Below are 18913 nucleotides of genomic sequence, written 5' to 3'. Positions count from 1 at the left end.
TAAAGTAAGAATAGTATAAATAGAATGTAGGGGGTCCCAGTATTAATGAAGGTGCATTTGGCTGTATGTGGGTACCCCGCTAGCCAAAGGGGATCTGGCAAAAGCAGACCTGTCAACATCATTAGCACAGTGTGTAACAGCGTATGTACTTGACAAACAGGGCACCTAATGAAAGCAAGATTTGAATTAAACACCTCCGGTAAGTTTCCCCGTGGCCTGGTCCAGGTCCTGGGAGTGTAGAAATTTCACACTGTCTACTCTCAGTGCAAGGTCCTCACAGGAGCTTTCTCAGTTCACTCTGTCAAGCATTTCCCGACAGAGCCCTGGTCGGCAGAGAGCTTCGAGAGATGTTCAGACTCTGACAAACAGACACCAGCGGGAAGGTGGGTGCCACAAATGTTTCGACCTTTACATCAGACAAGGACGGCAGTGACCAACCAGGGCAGTGCCATTGGGCTGTGGTGGGATTGCAAGGGGGAGGGTCAGAGTGGGAGATATGTGCACTGAAGGGTGTTGTAAAACATTTCATCCCCTGTTACTGTAACATAGTCTATCCTGTTACTGTAACCCAGTCCATCCCGTTACTGGAACCCAGTCCATCCCGTTACTGTAAACCAGTCTATCCTGTTATTGTAACCCAGTCTATCCTGTTATTGTAACACAGTCCATCCTGTTACTGTAACCCAGTCCATCCCGTTACTGTAACCCAGTCTATCCTGTTATTGTAACACAGTCTATCCTGTTCCTGTAACCCAGTCCATCCCGTTACTGTAACCCAGTCTATCCTGTTATTGTAACCCAGTCTATCCTGTTATTGTAACACAGTCTATCCTGTTACTGTAACCCAGTCTATCCCGTTACTGTAACACAGTCTATCCCGTTATTGTAACCCAGTCCATCCCGTTACTGTAACCCAGTCTATCCTGTTATTGTAACACAGTCTATCCTGTTACTGTAACCCAGTCTATCCCGTTATTGTAACCCAGTCCATCCCGTTACTGTAACCCAGTCTATCCCGTTACTGTAACACAGTCTATCCCGTTATTGTAACCCAGTCTATCCTGTTATTGTAACACAGTCTATCCTGTTCCTGTACCCCAGTCTATCCTGTTATTGTAACACAGTCTATCCTGTTCCTGTAACACAGTCTATCCTGTTCCTGTAACACAGTCTATCCTGTTATTGTAACCCAGTCCATCCTGTTCCTGTGACCCAGTCTATCCTGTTATTGTAACAGTCTATCCTGTTATTGTAACACAGTCTATCCTGTTACTGTAACCCAGTCCATCCCGTTACTGTAACCCAGTCTATCCTGTTATTGTAACCCAACCCATCCTGTTCCTGTAACCCAGTCCATCCCGTTATTGTAACCCAGTCCATCCCGTTACTGTAACCCAGTCTATCCCATTCCTGTAACCCAGTCGATCCTGATACTGTTACACAGTCCATCCCGTTACTGTAAGACAGTCCATCCCCTTTTCTTGTAACTGGTCCATTCACTGTTCCTGTAACTCTGTCAGTCCTGTGTTAAGAGGAAGATTGTGACCTGTTCTGAATCGTGACATTGAAATGGGGGAATCAGCCGACTGATTGGGATTGTGTTGCAGTCCTGAACAATCAATGAAGCTTCTATTAAATTATGTTTACATTTTAACTCAAACCATCAAGTGAAGTTTGCACTTTCTGAGAAGTTTTATTGGTTAAGTAGTCATGAGCACTGAGATGGGCCTGAATTAGTGGGTCCATTGAGAGGGTTGGGGTGGAAGGTGATCATCGCATTTGGCTTGAATCGGGAAAAAGTTTGAGGTGGGACAGGCACCCTAATGCTCTCAGCCCGAGCCTGACTTTAGAGTTCAGCAGGGTTTCTGGTCGTAGCGTTGTGAAGATTTTAACTCTGTGGCGGCGGATCACTGTGGGATGGCATTGGAGAGCAGACCACGCGATGCTTTGTCACGGGATCTCGAGTCAACATCAGATCATGAAGTTGCGTGTAGGTTTCGCACGCAGGAGGGAAAATATTCTTCTGAAATTGAATGAGTTGGAATGAGACAAAGAAACATGGAAAAGTCCTGAATACTTGAGACCCACAGTCCTGTATCCTGTATTTAAAACATAAACATGGTGCTGTATTCTCTTCTTATCGGATGCACACAGGTTGTATCTCGGTTGTATACAAAATATATGCACAGGGCCATATTCCTTACCTTTTCGAAGCGTTATAAAGCACGGAGTCCAGCTTGGCAGAGTACTAAACTCCGGGAGTTTGGTGAGTGAGGGAATTCAGTGCAGTGAGGGGAGAAGGTGCTGTTCTGGTCTCTTACAGAACAAGGAGCGGCCCGAGTGAGGGAGTGGGAAACTGAGACCCAGCTGGAATCGAGAGGCATGATTTAGTTGAGCCGGGAGGCGTTTTGTATGAGGGAGAGACTCACTGGCAGCGGTGGACCTGGGTGGTGTCTGAGTGCAGCGACTGAGGAGTTAAAGCAGAGGAGCAATCCTCCAGCGAAATCTCCGGCAACCAGAAGCAACAACCGCAAAACAGCTATGGTGACATCCCAACCAGGGAAGGAGCCGATTGGTGAGTAGCTGGTAAGTGTTTCCAGATAATAGTCTGGAAAGTGAAGGGTGCAGAAAAGATTGACAAGGATGTTGCCTGGTTTGGGGGGCTTGAGTTATAAAGAGAGATTGGATAGGCTGGGTCTGTTTTCCCTGGAGCGAAGGAGGCTGAGAAGGGACATGATAGAGGTATATAAAATTATGAGAGGCATAGATAGGGTAGATAGCCAGAGTCTGTTTCCCATGGTCGGGGTGACTAAAACTAGAGGGCATAGATTGAAGGTGAGAGGGAGGAGGTTTAAAGGGGATCAAAGGGGTAAATTTTTCACACAAAAAATAGTGGGTATCTGGAATGAGCTGCCTGAGGAGGTGGTGGAGGCAGGAACAGTAGCGACATTTAAGAGGCATCTGGACAGGTACTTGAATGAGCAAGGCATAGAGGGATATGGAATTAATGCAGGCAGGTGGGATTAGAAAAGATAGGCATTATAGTCGGCATGGACGCGCTGGGCCGAAGGGCCTGTTTCTATGCTGTCCGACTCTATGACTCTAAAGGCATGGCAGGGCACCTCAGCCCCGTGGAGTGTACATTCTGTGCGATGTGGGAGATCCTGGACTCTTCTCATGGCCTGGATGACTACTCTGAATATATGCAGGCAAGGAGGGAATGGGTGACCGCCAGAAAGACAAGGAGAACCAGGCAGGCAGGGCAGGGACCCCATGAGTGCATCATTCTCTCTCTCCAACCGGTACTCTGTTCTGAATACTGGTGAGAGTGAAGGTTCCTCTGGGGAGTGCATGAAGAGCCAGGACTCTGGCACCATGGCCGGCTTAGCTAGGGGGAGGATGAAGAATGGTTAGGCAATAGTAGTAGAGGATTTGATAGTGAGGGGAACTGCAGTTGTGACTCGAGGATGTATGTTGCCTCCCTGGTGCTAGGGTCCAGGATGTCACTGAGCAGTGCAGGACATTGAGGTGGGGGAGGATGAACAGCCAGAGGTTGTGGTCCATTTAAGCATCAAGGACATAGGCAGAAAGAGGGATGAGGTCCTGAAGGCAGAGTTTCGGGTGGTAGGAGAGAGATTGGAGAGCAGGACCTCAAAGGCAGTAATCACCGGATTGCTCCCGATGCCACATGCTCGTGAGTATGGAAATAGGAAAAGTGCTGATGAATACGTGGCTGGAGAGATGGTGCAGGAGGAAGGCTTGAGATTGCTGTAGCATTAAGACCACTCCTGGGGGTGATGGAACCTGTACAAGCCGGAGAGGTTGCATCTCAACATAGCCAGGGCCCATATCCTTGCAGGGAGGTTTGCTCGGGCTGTTGGGAAGTGATCATAATTCAGTTAGATTTCGGGTAGTTATGGAAAAGGACAAAGAGCGACCAGGAATAAAAGTTCTCAATTGGGGAAAAGCTAATTTCACTAAGCCGAGATGTGATTTAGCTGAAGTGGACTGGAAACAGCTAATTGAAGGTAAATCAGAGCCAGATCAGTGGGAGGCATTCAAGGAAGAGATAGTCAGGGGTCAGAGCAAGTATGTTCCCTGAAAGAAAAAAGGTGGGACTAACGTAACCAGAGGCCCCAGGACAGCTAGGGGCTGAAAGGAGTGGATGACGAAAACAAGGGAAGCTTATGACAGGTACTGAGGGCTCAATACTGCAGAGAACCGAGAGGACTATAAATTTTGATGGCCAGCACAGACATGATGGGCCGAAGGGCCTGTTTCTGTGCTGTATAACTCTGTGACACTAGTGTCGGGTGAAATTGAAAAGGAAATTAGGAAAGCAAAGAGAGGGCAAGAAAAAAAAATTGGCTCGTAAAATCAAGGAAAACCCAAAGATTTTCTATAAATACATAAAGAACAAGAGGATAACTAAAGCAGGACTGATTAGAGATGATCAGGGTGTGTGGAGGCGGAGGTGGTTCTTACTGAATACTTTGCGTCTGCTTTCACAAGAGAGAGGGACGATACAGACATTGATTGCAATTAGGGAGGAGGAATGTGAAATCTTAGATGAAATTGTCATCGTCGGGGGTTTGACATCTTGGAAACTGGATAAATCCCCAGGCCCAGATGAAATGTACAGGCTGTTAGGGAAACAAGCGTAGAAACAGCAGAGGCTCTGACCACCATTTTCCAATCCTCTCTGGTTACAGGTGTGCTGCCAGAGGACTGGAGGTCAGCTAACATTGTACTACTGTTTCAAAAGAGAAAGGGATGGACTGAATAATGACAGGCCAGTCAGTCTAACCTCGGCCGTGGAAACAACATTGGACAAAATTCTGAGGGACAGGATAAATCTTCATTTAGAAAGATTAATTGAAAATAGTCAGCACGGATCTGTTAAGGGAAGTTAGGGAAGACTAACATGTTTGAATTTTTTGAGGAGATAATCCAGAGAAATGTGAGCAAGTGTGGGGAAGGCTAACAAGGCAAGGGAATACACAATAAATGATAGGATACTGAATAGTGCAGAATAACATGCACTTGGAGTGTATGTCCACAGATCCCTGAAGGTGGCTGGACAGGTAGATAAGGTGGTCGGACAGGTAGATAAGGTGGTCAAGAAGGCGTACGGGACACTTGCCTTTATTGGCTGAGACACAGATTATCAGAGCTGGGAGGTTATGGGGAACTGTATAAAGCCCTGGTTCGGCCACAGCTGGAGTACTGCATGCAGTTCTGGTCACTGCACTATAGAAAGATGTGATTGCACGCGAGAGGGTACAGAGGAGATCTGTTGAGGATGTTGCCTGGACTGCAGAATTTTAGTTATGAGGAAAGATTGGACAGGCGAGGACTGTTTTCTTTGAAACAGAGGAGGCTGAGGGGAGAACTAAATTGCCATAACCTACAAGGCTACGGACCAAGAGCTGGAAAATGGGACTGGGCTGGATGGCTGCTCGTCGGGGCCGGGACAGACACGATGGGCCGAGTGGCCTCTTTCCATACTGTAAATTTCCCCGATTCCAGTAAGTCAGAGCGAGAAGCACAGAGTCATCGTGAAAGAGTGTTTCGTTAACAGAGCGAACAGATTTTGGTGCGTGTGGGAATTCAGTGTCGAGGGGAAAGTGGTGCTGCTTTTTATGTCTTTTTTAACCTTCAGGTGCTGGCGATTGTTCATCTTTTGTTGCTCAGCTCGGAAAGTGAAACTTGCTGCTACTTTATTTTACTATCATTAGTAACCTAAACTAGGTACGACAATTAATTAATTAAAGTAAAATCATCCATTCAAATTCTAAAAAAATTAATTAAATAATCAAATAAATAAATGAATAATGTTAAATAGACATGAGACAGCAGCTGGTCTGGTGTAACTGCAGTGTGTTGGGACTTTGTGGAGAACTATATGATCCCGTACACCCAAAGCTGCTCGAAGTATCTGCAGCTCGAGGAACTTTGGCTCAGAGTGTTTGGCAGTTACCTGGACACTTAGTTCCAGGAGACAGTAACACCTCTGAGGTGAAGGAGGACTTTACAATGGTCAATGTTCAAGGACAGGAGGCTGTGGCTGCGAGTCAGGCAGGTGTAGGGACCCAGGGGGTAGTGATGGAGGATCCTTGACGCTTGGCTTTGACCAACAGGTACGAGGTGCTTGCCAACCGGGTGGATGAGAACAAGCACTGCAGGGTGGATGGGCAATCCGATCATAGCAACGTGTGCAGCAGGCCATTCAGGTTGGGGGAGTGAAAAGGAACGTGGTGGAATTTCGTCAGGATGACGGATACTGTCGTCTGCAGCCACGACCAGAAGTTCCGAAGGTTGTGTCGCCTGCCAGGGTGAAGGACATCTTCTTGTGGCCGGAGGGGAAGTTGGAGTCGGAGAGGGAGGATCCAGTTGTTGTGGCCCGTGTAGGAACCAGCGACATAGGTCGAGCTAGGAATGATGTTCCGCTGAGAGAATGTGAGGAGCGAGGGCCCCAGTGAAAAAGCAGAACCTCAAAAGTAATAATCTCTGGATTGTGACCTGAGCCAAACGCCAACTGGCAGAGGGATAAACAGGTTAAATGTGGAGCTGAAAAGAGTGGTGTGGGAGGGAGGGGTTTCGCTTCATGTGGCACTGGCGGCAGTACTGGGGAAAGAGGGAGCTGTTACACTGAGGTGGGTTCCATTTAAACAGGGCTGGGACCAGTCAGCTGGCAAAATCTGTCCATCCTAGCCTTAAATATATTCAACAAAGGAGCTTCCACAGCCCTCTGGGGTGGAGAATTCCACAGATTCACAACCCCCTGAGTGAAGAAATTTCTCCTCATCCCCTAATCCTGACATTGTGATCCTGTGTTCCAGATTCTCTAGAATTTCGGGAATTTTGGAAAATCAGAACTAGTGCATCCATTACCTCTGCAGTTACCTCTTTTAGAACCCTTGGATGTGGGTCACCGATTTGTCGGCTTTTAATCCTTTAAGTTTCTTCAATACTTTTTCGATGATAGTATTAATTACCTTAAGTTCCTCACTTAGTTACCCTCTATTTCTGGTATGGAACTTGTGTCTTCTACTGTGAAGGCAGGCACAAAATATTTGTTCAAAGTCTCTGCCAATTCCTCATTCTCGACGATAATTTCTCCTGTCTCTGCCTCGAAGAGACCAAATTTGACTTTAGCTACTCTCTTCCTTTTTATATACTTGGAAACGCTCTTACTATCCGTTTTTATATTCCTGGCTAGTTTACTCGAATCTATTTTTTCCATTTTTATCAACATTTTGGTGCCCCTTTGCTGGTTTCTAAAACACTCCCAATCCTTAGACTTACTAATATTCTTTGTAACATAATTAGCATGTTCTTTTAATCTGATACTATCCTTAACTTTCTGAGTCAGCCACAGATGGATCTTTCTTACTGAGTTTTTGTTTTTTAATGGAATGTACATTGGTCGAACACTTTGAACTGTTTGTTTAAATGTTTCCCATTGTTCATTTACCGCTATATCTTTTAGTCTATTTACCCGATCAACCTTAGCCAGTTCTCACATCATGCATAAGTAATTGGCTTTGTCTCAGTTTAATTGTCGCGTTTGGGACTGGAGTATGTCGCTTTCAAACTTAATATGGAATTCAATTTTATTATGATCACTTTTTTCCAGCGGATCTTGTACTACGAGATTGCTAATTAACCCTGCCACATTGGACAATACCAGATCTAAAATAGCTTTATCCCTAATTGGTTCCACAATGTATTGTTCCAGGAAACTATCACAAAAGCAGTCGACAAACTCATCTTCCAGACCACCTTTGCCAATTTGATTTGTCGGGTCCATGTGAAGCTTCAAGTCCCCAACAATTATTACATTTCCTTTGTTACAATAATGTCTCGCTTAATGTTCAGTCCAATGGCATAACTACTGTTGAAGGGCCTTTAGGCGACTCCCACAAGCATTTTCTGCGGAGCAGACTCCTACTTCTTACTCCTGCTCCTATTTCTTCTGTTCTGTTGTAAGATATTCCAAGGTGCTTCACAGGAGCGTTAATCAAACAAAATTTGACACCGAGCCACATAAGGAGATATGAGGTGGCCAAAGCTTGGTCAAAGAGGTAAGTTTTAACCAGAGTCTTAAAAGGGTAGGCAGTGGCATAGTGGTATTGTCACTGGACTAGTAAACCAGAGACCCAGGGTATTGCTCTGGGGACATGGGTTCAAATCCCACCACAGCAGAAGGTGGAATTTGAATTCAATTAATAAAAAAATCTGGAATTAAAAGCTAGTCTAATGATGGCCTTGAAACCATTGTCGATTGTTGTAAAAACCCATCAGGTTCACGAATGTCCTTTAGGGAAGGAAATCTGCTGTACTTACCTGGTCTGGCCTACATGTGACTCCAGACCCACAGCAATGTGGTTGACTCTTACATGCCCTCTGACATGGCCCAGCAAGCCACTCAGTACAAGGGCAATTAGGGATGGACAATAAATGCTGGCCTGGCCAGCGACGCCCACATCCCATGAATGAATTAAAAACAAAGGGAAGAGAGAGAGAATTCCAGAGCTTAGGGCCCCCGGGCAGCTGAAAGCACGGCTGCCAACGTTGGAGCGATGGGAATCGGGGGATGGGCAAGGGGCCGGAATTGGAGGAGCGCGGAGATCTCGGAGGGTTGTAGGGGATGGAGGAGGTGACCGAGATAGGGAGGGGGCCGAGGGGCCGTGGAGGGATTTGAACAGGATGAGAATTTTAAAATCCAAGTGTTGCTTAATCAAATAGGTCAGCGAGCACAGGGGGGGGTGGGGGGTTGATGGGTGAACGGGACTCGCTGTGAGTTAGGACTCCGGCGTAGAAGAGTTTTGGATGAGCTGAAGTTTACAGAGGGTAGAATGTGGGAGACCAGCCAGGAGTGTGTTGGAATAGTCAAGTCTAGAGGTAATGAAGACATGAATGAGGGTTTCAGCAGCAGATGAGCTGAGACAGGGGTGAAGTCGGACGATGTCACGGAGGTGGATATAGGCGGTTCTTAGTGATGGTGCAGATATGAGGTCAGAAGCTCATCTCAGGGTCAAAATGACACCAAGGTCGCCATCAGTCTGGATCAGTCTGGATCAGACTGGATCAGTCTGGATCAGACTGGATCAGTTGCCAGTGTGATGGATGAAGTCGGTAGCTAGGGAGCAGAGTTTGTGGATTGAGACGAAGACAATAGCCTTGATCTCCCAATACTTAATTTCTGCTCATCCAGTACTGGATGTGGGATAAACAGTCTGATAATTTAGAGACAGCGGAGGAGTGGAGAGAGGTGGTGGTGAGGTAGAGCTGGGTGTCGTCAGTGTACATGTGAAAACTAACACTGTGTTTTCGGACGTTGTCGCCGAGGGGCAGCGTGTAGATGGGAAATCGGAGGAGGGAGGGGGCCAAGGATAGATCCTTGGGGGGACACCAGAGGGAACGGAGCAGGAGCAGGAAGTGAAGCCATTGCAAGTGATTCTCTGTCTATGATTAGATGGATCAGAATGGAAGTGGGGGAGAGCAGTCCCACCCAGCTGGACGACAGTGGAGAGGTGTCGGAGGAGGATGGTGTGGGCAACCGTGTCAAAGGGTACAGACAGGTCGAGGAGGACGCGGAGGGAAAGTTTACCAGAGTCACGGTCACACAGGATGTGGGGCGGCACAGTGGCGCAGTGGTTAGCACCGCAGCCTCACAGTTCCAGCGATTGGGTTCGATTCTGGGTACTGCCTGGGTGGAGTTTGCAAGTTCTCCCTGTGACCGCGTGGGTTTTCACCAGATGCTCCGGTTTCCTCCCACAGCCAAAGAATTGCGGGTTGATAGGTAAATTGGCCGTTGTAAATTGCCCCTAGTGTGGGTAGGTGGTAGGAGGATTGAGGGAAGGTGGGGATGCAAGAGGGTAATTGGGATTAATGTAGGATTAGTACAAATGGGTGGTTGATGGTCGGCACAGACTTGGTGGGCTGAAGGGCCTGTTTCGGTGCTGTATCTCTCTCTGATGTCATTTGGGTCTTAGATGAGGGGACTGAGGAAGAAGCAGCTCACCTCCTCATTCTGGCCAACAAGCAGTGATGAAACATCACACTCAGCAGCTGGATCTGACAACCTTCCTTTTCAATGGTGGAAAACCCAATCCCTGGGAAACCCAGTCCACAGCCTCAGAAACATATTTAAATCACCGAGCTGCCTCTGGAGAGCAGCTTAGACCCCAGTGGAGGGTTAGAGGGTGCACAGTGAGCGGGAGAGAGGGTTAGAGTGCGCACGGGGCGGGGGGGGGTGGGCAGGGGCGGGGGAGAGGATGAGAGGGTGCACAGGGGACTAAAAGTTGGAGCTGGGTTACGCGCCCCCACTTTTATACCCTTTAACGCCACCCCCCCCGACCCCGTGTCCCCTCTAACCCTCTCCCCTGCCCACTATGTGCAATTTAACTCTCTCCCCCGCCCCCGTGCACCCTCTAACCCTCTCCTTTTTTTATTCATTCCTGGGATGTGGGCGTCGCTGGCCAGGTCAGCATTTATTGCCCATCCTTAATTGCCCTTGAGAAGGTGGTGGTGAGCTGCCTTCTTGAACCACTGCAGTCCATGTGGGGTAGGTAGACCCACAGTGCTGTTAGGGAGGGAGTTCCAGGATTTTGACCCAGCGACAGTGAAGGAACGGCCGATATAGTTCCAAGTCAGGATGGTGTGTGACTTGGAGGGGAACTTGCAGGTGGTGGTGTTCCCATGCCTCTGCTGCCCTTGTCCTTCTGGGTAGTAAAGGTTGCGGGTTTGGAAGGTGCTGTCTAAGGAGCCTTGGTGCATTGCTGCAGTGCATCTTGTAGATGGTACACACTGCTGCCACTGTGCGTCAGTGGTGGAGGGAGTAAATGTTTGTAGATGGGATGCCAATCAAGCGGGCTGCTTTGTCCTGGATAATGTCGAGCTGCACCCATCCAGGCAAGTGGAGAGTATTCCATCACACTCCTGACTTGTGCTTTGTAGATGGTGGACAGGCTTTGTGGAGTCAGGAGGTGAGTTACTCACCGCAGGATTCCCAGCCTCTGACCTGCTCTTGTAGCCACGGTATTTATACGGCTACTCCAGTTCAGTCTCTGGTCAATGGTAACCCCTAGGATGTTGATAGTGGGGGATTCAGCGATGGTAATGCTGTTGAATGTCAAGGGGAGATGGTTAGATTCTCTCTTGTTGGAGATGGTCATTGCCTGGCACTTGTGTGGCGTGAATGTTACTTGTCACTTATCAGCCCAAGCCTGGATATTGTCCAGGTCTTGCTGCATTTCTACACGGACTGATTCAGTATCTGAGGAGTCACGAATGGTGCTGAACATTGTGCAATCATCAGCAAACATCCCCACTTCTGACCTTATGATTGAAGGAAGGTCATTGATGAAGGAGTTGAAGATGGTTGGGCCGAGGACACTACCCTGAGGAACTCCTGCAGTGATGTCCTGGAGCTCAGATGATTGACCTCCAACAACCACAACCATCTTCCTTTGCGCTCGGTATGACTGCAGCCAGCGGAGGGTTTTCCCCCTGATTCCCATTGACCTCAGTTTTGCTGGGGCTCTTTGATGCCATACTCGGTCAAATGCTGCCTTGATGTCAAGGGCAGTCACTCTCACCTCACCTCTCGTGTTCAGCTCTTTTGTCCATGTTTGAACCAAGGCTGTAATGAGGTCAGGAGCTGAGTGGCCCTGGCGGAACCCAAACTGAGCATCACTGAGCAGGTTATTGCTGAGCAAGTGCCGCTTGATAGCACTGTCGATGACACCTTCCATCACTTTACTGATGATTGAGAGTAGGCTGATGGGGCGGTAATTGGCCGGGTTGGACTTGTCCTGCTTTTTGTGTACAGGACATACCTGGGCAATTTTCCACATTGCCGGGTAGATGCCAGTGTTGTAGCTGTATCGGAACAGCTTGGCAAGTTCTGGAGCAGAGGTCTTCAATACTATTGCCGGAATATTGTCAGGGCCCATAGCCTTTGCAGTATCCAGTGCCTTCAGTTGTTTCTTGATATCACGCGGAGTGAATCGAATTGGCTGAAGTCTGGCATCTGTGATGCTGGGGACTTCAGGAGGAGGCCGAGATGGATCATCAACTGCCCCCCGTGCACCCTCTAACCCTCTCTCCTGGCCCCCGTGCACCCTCTAACCCTCTCCCCTGCCCACTGTGCACCCTCTAACTCTCTCCCTCGCCCCCGTGCACCCTCTAACCCTCTCTCCTGGCCCCCGTCTACCCTCTAATCCTCTCTCCTGGCCCCCGTGCACCCTCTAAACCTCTCCCCTGCCCACTGTGCACCCTCTAACCCTCTCCCCCGCCCCCCGTGCAACCTCTAACTCTGTCCCCCGCCCACTGTGCACCCTTTAACCCTCTCCCCCGCCAATTTGCACCCTCTATCCCTCTCCCCCGCCCACTGTGCACCCTCTTGCCCTCTCCCCCGCCCCCCCGTGCACCCTCTAACTCTCTCCCCTGCCCACTGTGCACCCGCTAACCCTCTCTCCGAGCCCCCGTGCACCCTCTAACCCTCTCCACTGCCCACTGTGCACCCTCTAACCCTCTCTCCTGCCTCCCGTGCACCATCTAACCCTCTCCCCTGCCCACTGTGCACCCTCGAACCCTCTCTCCTGGCCCCCGTGCACCCTCTAACCCTCTCTCCTGCCTCCCGTGCACCCTCTAACCCTCTCCCCTGCCCACTGTGCACCCTCTAACCCTCTTCCCCGCGTCCCGTGCACCCAATAATCCTCTCCCCCGCCCACTGTGCACCCTCTAACCCTCTCTCCTGCCTCCCGTGCACCCTCTAACCCTCTCCCCTGCCCACTGTGCACCCTCTAACCCTCTTCCCCGCGTCCCGTGCACCCAATAATCCTCTCCCCCGCCCACTGTGCACCCTCTAACCCTCTCCCCACCCTCTTTTGCAACCTTTACCCCACTCCCCTACCTCTATGTGCCCTCTAACCCCCTCCACTGCATCCCGTGCACCCTCTAACCCTCTCCCCCGCCACCCGTTCACCCTCTCCCCTGCCCATTGTCCACCCTCTAAGCCTCTCCCCCACATCCCGTGCACCTTCTAGCCCGCGCCCCCGTGCATCCTCTAACCCTCTCCTCCGTCCACTGTGCACCCTCTAACCCTCTCCCCCTCCCCCCATGCACCCTCTAACCCTCTCCTCCGTCCACTGTGCACCCTCTAACACTCCCTCCGCCCATTGTGCGCCTTCTAACCCTCTCTCCTGCCCCCCGTGCATCCTCTAACTCTCTCCCCTACCCCTTTGCACCCTCCAACCCGCCCACTGTGCACCCTCTAACCCTCTCCTCCGTCCACTGTGCACCCTCTAACCCTCTCCCCACCCTCTTTTGCAACCTTTACCCCACTCCCCTACCTCTATGTGCCCTCTAACCCCCTCCACTGCATCCCGTGCACCATCTAACCCTCTCTCCCGCACCCCGTTCACCCTCTAACCTACTCCCCCGCTCCCCCCCGTGCACCCTCTCCCCCACTCCGCTGCCCACTATGTGCCCTCTAACTCTCTCCCTTGCACCCCTTTCACCCTCTAACACCACCCCCTTGCATCCACTAACCCTCTCCCCCACCCACTGTGCACCCTCTCCCCTGTCCCCCGTGCATCCTCTAACCCTCTCCCCCTGCCCATGTGCACCCTCTAACCCTCTCCCTCTGTCCACTGTGCACCCTCTAACCCTCTCTCGCTCCTCCCCTGCATCCTCTACCCCGCTCTCCTGCCCCCTAACCCCTCCCCTGCATCCCGTGCACCCTCTAACCCTCTCCCCCGCCACCCGTTCACCCTCTAACCTTCTCCCCAGCCCATTGTGCACCCTTTAAGCCTCTCCCCCACATCCCGTGCACCCTCTAACCTTCTAGCCCGCCCCCCCGTGCATCCTCTAACCCTCTCCTCCGTCCACTGTGCACCCTCTAACCCTCCCTCCGCCCATTGTGCGCCTTCTAACCCTCTCTCCTGCCCCCCGTGCACCCTCTAACCCTCTCCCCTGACCCCCGTGCACCCTCTAACCCTCTCCTCCGCCCCCCCATGCACCCGCTAACCCTCTCCCCTACCCCTTTGCACCCTCTAACTCTCTCCCCTACCCCCCTGCACCCTCTAACCCTCTCTCCTGCCCCCCGTGCACCCTCTAACCCTCTCTCCTGCCCCCCTGCACCCTCTAACCCTCTCCTCCGCCCATTGTGCGCCTTCTAACCCTCTCTCCTGCCCCCCCGTGCACCCTCTAACTCTCTACCCTGCCCCCCGTACACCCTCGAAACCTCTCCTCCGTCCCCCCCATGCACCCTCTAACCCTCTCCCCTACCCCTTTGCACCCTCTAACCCTCTCCTCCGTCCACTGTGCAGCCTCTAAATTCCCCCCGCCCATTGTGTGCCTTCTAACCCTCTCCCCTGCCCACTGTGCACCCTCTAACCCTCTCCCCTGCCCCCTGTGCACCCTCTAACCCTCTCCCCTGCCCCCTGTGCACCCTCTACCCTGCCCCCCCCTGCCCCCTCTAACTCTCTCCCCCCGCCCATCGTGTGTCCTGTAGCCCTCGAGGATTGCTCTCTGCTGACGGCCATGCTTTCACGGTGTGAACTGAAATACATTTAAATAACAGCAGCGAGATGACTCACCGCCACAGCCAACCTCAGCAGTCCACCCGTGCTCCTGCCATCGTGGCTCAACTTTGCATTCTGTATCTGCGTTCTAACCATCATCAGAAGAGATTTCAGGCCAGTCTCTGTAATCCGGTTATCTAATGTCAAAAGAGACACCAGTTACCACTGGCAACTCACTTAACTAGTAGAATCACCATTGGTAAATTCCCTGGCCCGGAGGTTTTTAGAGGGTGTAACAAGCAGGGGAGTTAAGGGAGAGCCAGTGGACACAGTATGTTTGAATTTTCAGCAGGTATTCGATATGGTGCCATACAAGAGTCTGTTAACACAAGATTAGGTGTTTATGATATTGGTAGAAATATATTAGCACAGATTGAAGATAGGATAGAAAACAGAGTAGGAATAAAAGATTCCTTTCAGGATGGCAGGCTGTAATTGGGTGGCGCAGTGGTTAACACCGCAGCCTCACAGCTCCAGTGACCCGGGTTCGATTCTGGGTACTGCCAGTGCGGAGTTTACGGGTTCTCCCTGCGACCGCGTGGGTTTCCGCCGGGTGCTCTGGTTTCCTCCCACAGCCAAAGACATGCAGGTTGCTAGGTAAGTTGCCCCTCGTGTAGATAGGTGGTAGGAGAATTGAGGGAAGGTGGGGGATGTGGGCGGGAATGTGGGGTTAATGTAGGATTGGTAGAAATGGGTGGTTGTTGGTCAGCACAATTTGCTGATGGTACCAAGCAAGATAGGAAGGTAAACGGGGATGAGGTGGCAAAGAGGCTGCAGTGAATGGGCAAGCAGGAGACAGATGGAGTATAATGTGGGGAAGTGTAAAATTGTCCACTTTGGTAAGAAAAATGGAAAACAGAATTTTTTTAAAAAGGTGAGAGCCCTGTAAATGTTGATATTCAGCGGGATTTGGTTGTCCTTGTACACGAATCACAGTAAGGAAGGCAAATGACATGTCAGCTTTTGTGACAAGGGGCTTGCACTCAAAGAGTAAGGAAATCTTGGCTTGACAAGATAGATGCTGAGAGGCTGGATCCTGTGGCTGGAGGGTCTAGAACGAGGGTCCACAGACTCTGGATAAGGGGTCGGCCATTTGGGACTGAAATGAGGAGAAATTTCTTTCCTCAGAGGGTTGTGAATCTTTGGAATTCTCTACCCCAGAGGGTTGTGGATGCTTAGTTGATGAGGATAAGAACTAGGAGCAGGAGTAGGCAATTCAGCCCCTCGAGCCTGCTCCGCCATTCAATACAATCACAGCTGATCTCATCTCGGCCTCAACTCCACTTTCCTGCCCATTCTCCATAACCCATTACCAATTAAAAATCTGTCTATCTCCTCCTTAAATTTACTCAATGTCCCGGCATCCACCGCACTCTGGGGGAGTGAATTCCACAGACTCACGACCCTTTGAGCGAAGTAATTTCTCCTGATCTCTGTTTTAAATCTGCTACCCCTTATCCTAAAACTATCATCTTATATACCTCAATTAGATCTCCTCTCATTCTTCTAAACTCTAGAGAGTAAAGGCCTAAAGTGCTCAATCTCTCTTTATAAGACAAACCCCTCAACTCTGGAATCAATCTAGTGAACCTCCTCTGAACTGCCTCCAATGAAACTACATCCCTCCTCAAGTAATGGGACCAAAACTGTACGCAATACTCCAGGTGCGTTCTCACCAATGCCTTGTACAGTTGCAGCAACATTTCCCTACTTATATATTCTATTCCTTTAGTGATAAATGCCAAAATTCAATTTGCCTTCCTTATTACCTGCTGCACCTGTGTACTAACTTTCTGCGATTCATACACGAGGACACCCAGATCCCTCTGCACTGAAGCATTGTGAAGTTTCCCCCCATTTAGATAATAATTTGCCTTTCTATTCTTCCGACCAAAATGGATAACCTCACACTTATCCACGTTAAACTCCATCTGCCAAATTTTGGCCCATTCACCTAACCTATCCATTTGTAGATTGCTTATTTCTTTATTGCAACTTACTATCCCACCTATTTTAGTGTCATCTGCAAATTTGGCTATAGTACCGTCTATCCCTGCATCCAAGTCATTAATATAGATTGTAAATAGTTGGGGCCCCGAGGACTGAACCCTGTGGCACCCCTCGAGTTACATCTCACCAATCAGAAAAAGACCCATTTATCCTGACTCTCTCTTTTCTGTTGGTTAGCCAATATATTCAAAACTGCACACCCCCACCCCCTTGCTAAGAGTGGGGATGAGAGGTTGAGAGAGAGAAAGGGTCAGGATCACAAAGCCGTGCTCCTGCGGAAGTGAGGCATTCCTGTGTCCTGCACATGAAGGGGGAGGGAGGGAGAGTGCAGTTGCTGTTGAAGATCAGCCCTGATCCTTTTAGAATTGGCTCAAAGGGCTGAATGGCCTGTCCCTGCACCTGCTTCTTAGCGACTTGTTTAAACAGCAAAATCCAGCAGCAACTCCCGACAAAGGATCTGAGCAAACCTGCTGGGAGTTTTAAAGACGCCTTGCAACCAGGATCAAGTGAATTCCAATACTGTTAAATTTGAAAGTAGCGATCAATTAAACACAATCTGGAACGAACCACCCAGAGTGTTAGTGTTTGAAATGCAGCAGAGAGAACATCCAGTGAGAAGCCGCCAGATGTGGACCACTGATATAGAAGCGAGTAACACACCATCATTACACGATTGAAGTCAGGTTTAACACTTGATATAAAGGGCTAGAAACAACAAGCAAATATCAGGCAACTACTTAACGAAAAGGGCCAATGTTTTGTAACACATACAACTGAGTAAAGAAACTTACGTGTCAGGTTTAGGCTCAGCAGGCAGATGTTTCCCGAGAGCTGGATTTGGCCAGCTCGATGCTCAGCAAATTCAACTAATGGATGCAAGAACTCAACAAACTGCTGGGGAAAAAAAAGGTGCCAGTGATTATGGGTGATACTGGAGCAGTGAGACTCAGTGACTGTGGGAGATACTGGAGCAGTGAGACTGAGAGACTGTGGGTGATACTGGAGCAGTGAGACTGAGTGATTATGGGTGATACTGGAGCAGTGAGACTGAGTGACTGTGGGTGATACTGGAGCAGTGAGACTCAGTGAATGTGGGTGATACTGGAGCAGTGAGACTCAGTGACTGTGGGTGATACTGGAGCAGTGAGACTCAGTGACTGTGGGAGATACTGGAGCAGTGAGACTCAGTGACTGTGGGTGATACTGGAGCAGTGAGACTCAGTGACTGTGGGAGATACTGGAGCAGTGAGACTCAGTGACTGTGGGTGATACTGGAGCAGTGAGACTCAGTGACTGTGGGTGATACTGGAGCAGTGAGACTCAGTGACTGTGGGAGATACTGGAGCAGTGAGACTCAGTGACTGTGGGTGATACTGGAGCAGTGAGACTCAGTGACTGTGGGAGATACTGGAGCAGTGAGACTGAGAGACTGTGGGTGATACTGGAGCAGTGAGACTCAGTGACTGTGGGAGATACTGGAGCAGTGAGACTGAGAGACTGTGGGAGATACTGGAGCAGTGAGACTGAGAGACTGTGGGAGATACTGGAGCAGTGAGACTGAGTGACTGTGGGTGATACTGGAGCAGTGAGACTCAGTGACTGTGGGAGATACTGGAGCAGTGAGACTCAGTGACTGTGGGTGATACTGGAGCAGTGAGACTCAGTGACTGTGGGAGATACTGGAGCAGTGAGACTCAGTGACTGTGGGTGATACTGGAGCAGTGAGACTCAGTGACTGTGGGAGATACTGGAGCAGTGAGACTGAGAGACTGTGGGTGATACTGGAGCAGTGAGACTCAGTGACTGTGGGAGATACTGGAGCAGTGAGACTGAGAGACTGTGGGAGATACTGGAGCAGTGAGACTGAGAGACTGTGGGAGATACTGGAGCAGTGAGACTCAGTGACTGTGGGAGATACTGGAGCAGTGAGACTGAGTGATTATGGGTGATACTGGAGCAGTGAGACTGAGTGACTGTGGGAGATACTGGTGCAGTGAGACTGAGTGACTGTGGGTGATACTGGAACAGTGAGACTCAATGACTGTGGGTGATACTGGAGCAGTGAGACTGAGTGACTGTGGGTGATACTGGTGCAGTGAGACTGAGTGACTGTGGGTGATACTGGAACAGTGAGACTCAATGACTGTGGGTGATACTGGAGCAGTGAGACTGAGTGACTGTGGGTGATACTGGAGCAGTGAGACTGAGTGACTGTGGGAGATACTGGAGCAGTGAGACTGAGTGACTGTGGGAGATACTGGAGCAGTGAGACTGAGTGACTGTGGGAGATACTGGAGCAGTGAGAC

General features: G+C 50.0%; 1 protein-coding gene across 4 annotated transcripts in view; it reads right to left on the bottom strand.

Annotated features, from left to right (window-relative positions):
• Positions 1 to 1716: 1716 nt before the first annotated feature.
• Positions 1717 to 18913, bottom strand: part of lrrc71 (leucine rich repeat containing 71) — a 524948-nt gene continuing 507751 nt past the window's right edge. For 2 of the 4 annotated variants that reach the window (XM_068027025.1, XM_068027028.1), the window contains 3 exons: positions 17399 to 17501; positions 14613 to 14734; positions 1717 to 2023 (listed from right to left, as the gene is read on the bottom strand). In XM_068027025.1, the coding sequence (XP_067883126.1) occupies positions 1889 to 2023; positions 14613 to 14734; positions 17399 to 17501 (360 nt within the window). In that variant the 3' untranslated portion in view covers positions 1717 to 1888. The remainder of the gene's footprint in view (positions 2024 to 14612; positions 14735 to 17398; positions 17502 to 18913) is intronic. The other 2 variants (XM_068027027.1, XM_068027029.1) reach the window with 2 other exon arrangements.

Source organism: Heterodontus francisci, unplaced genomic scaffold (assembly GCF_036365525.1).
Source record: "Heterodontus francisci isolate sHetFra1 unplaced genomic scaffold, sHetFra1.hap1 HAP1_SCAFFOLD_516, whole genome shotgun sequence".
In the NCBI taxonomy this organism is placed as follows: Eukaryota; Metazoa; Chordata; class Chondrichthyes; order Heterodontiformes; family Heterodontidae; genus Heterodontus; species Heterodontus francisci.
The sequence above is the reverse complement of the archived record's forward strand: the minus strand, read 5'-3'. Positions and strand labels throughout refer to the sequence as shown.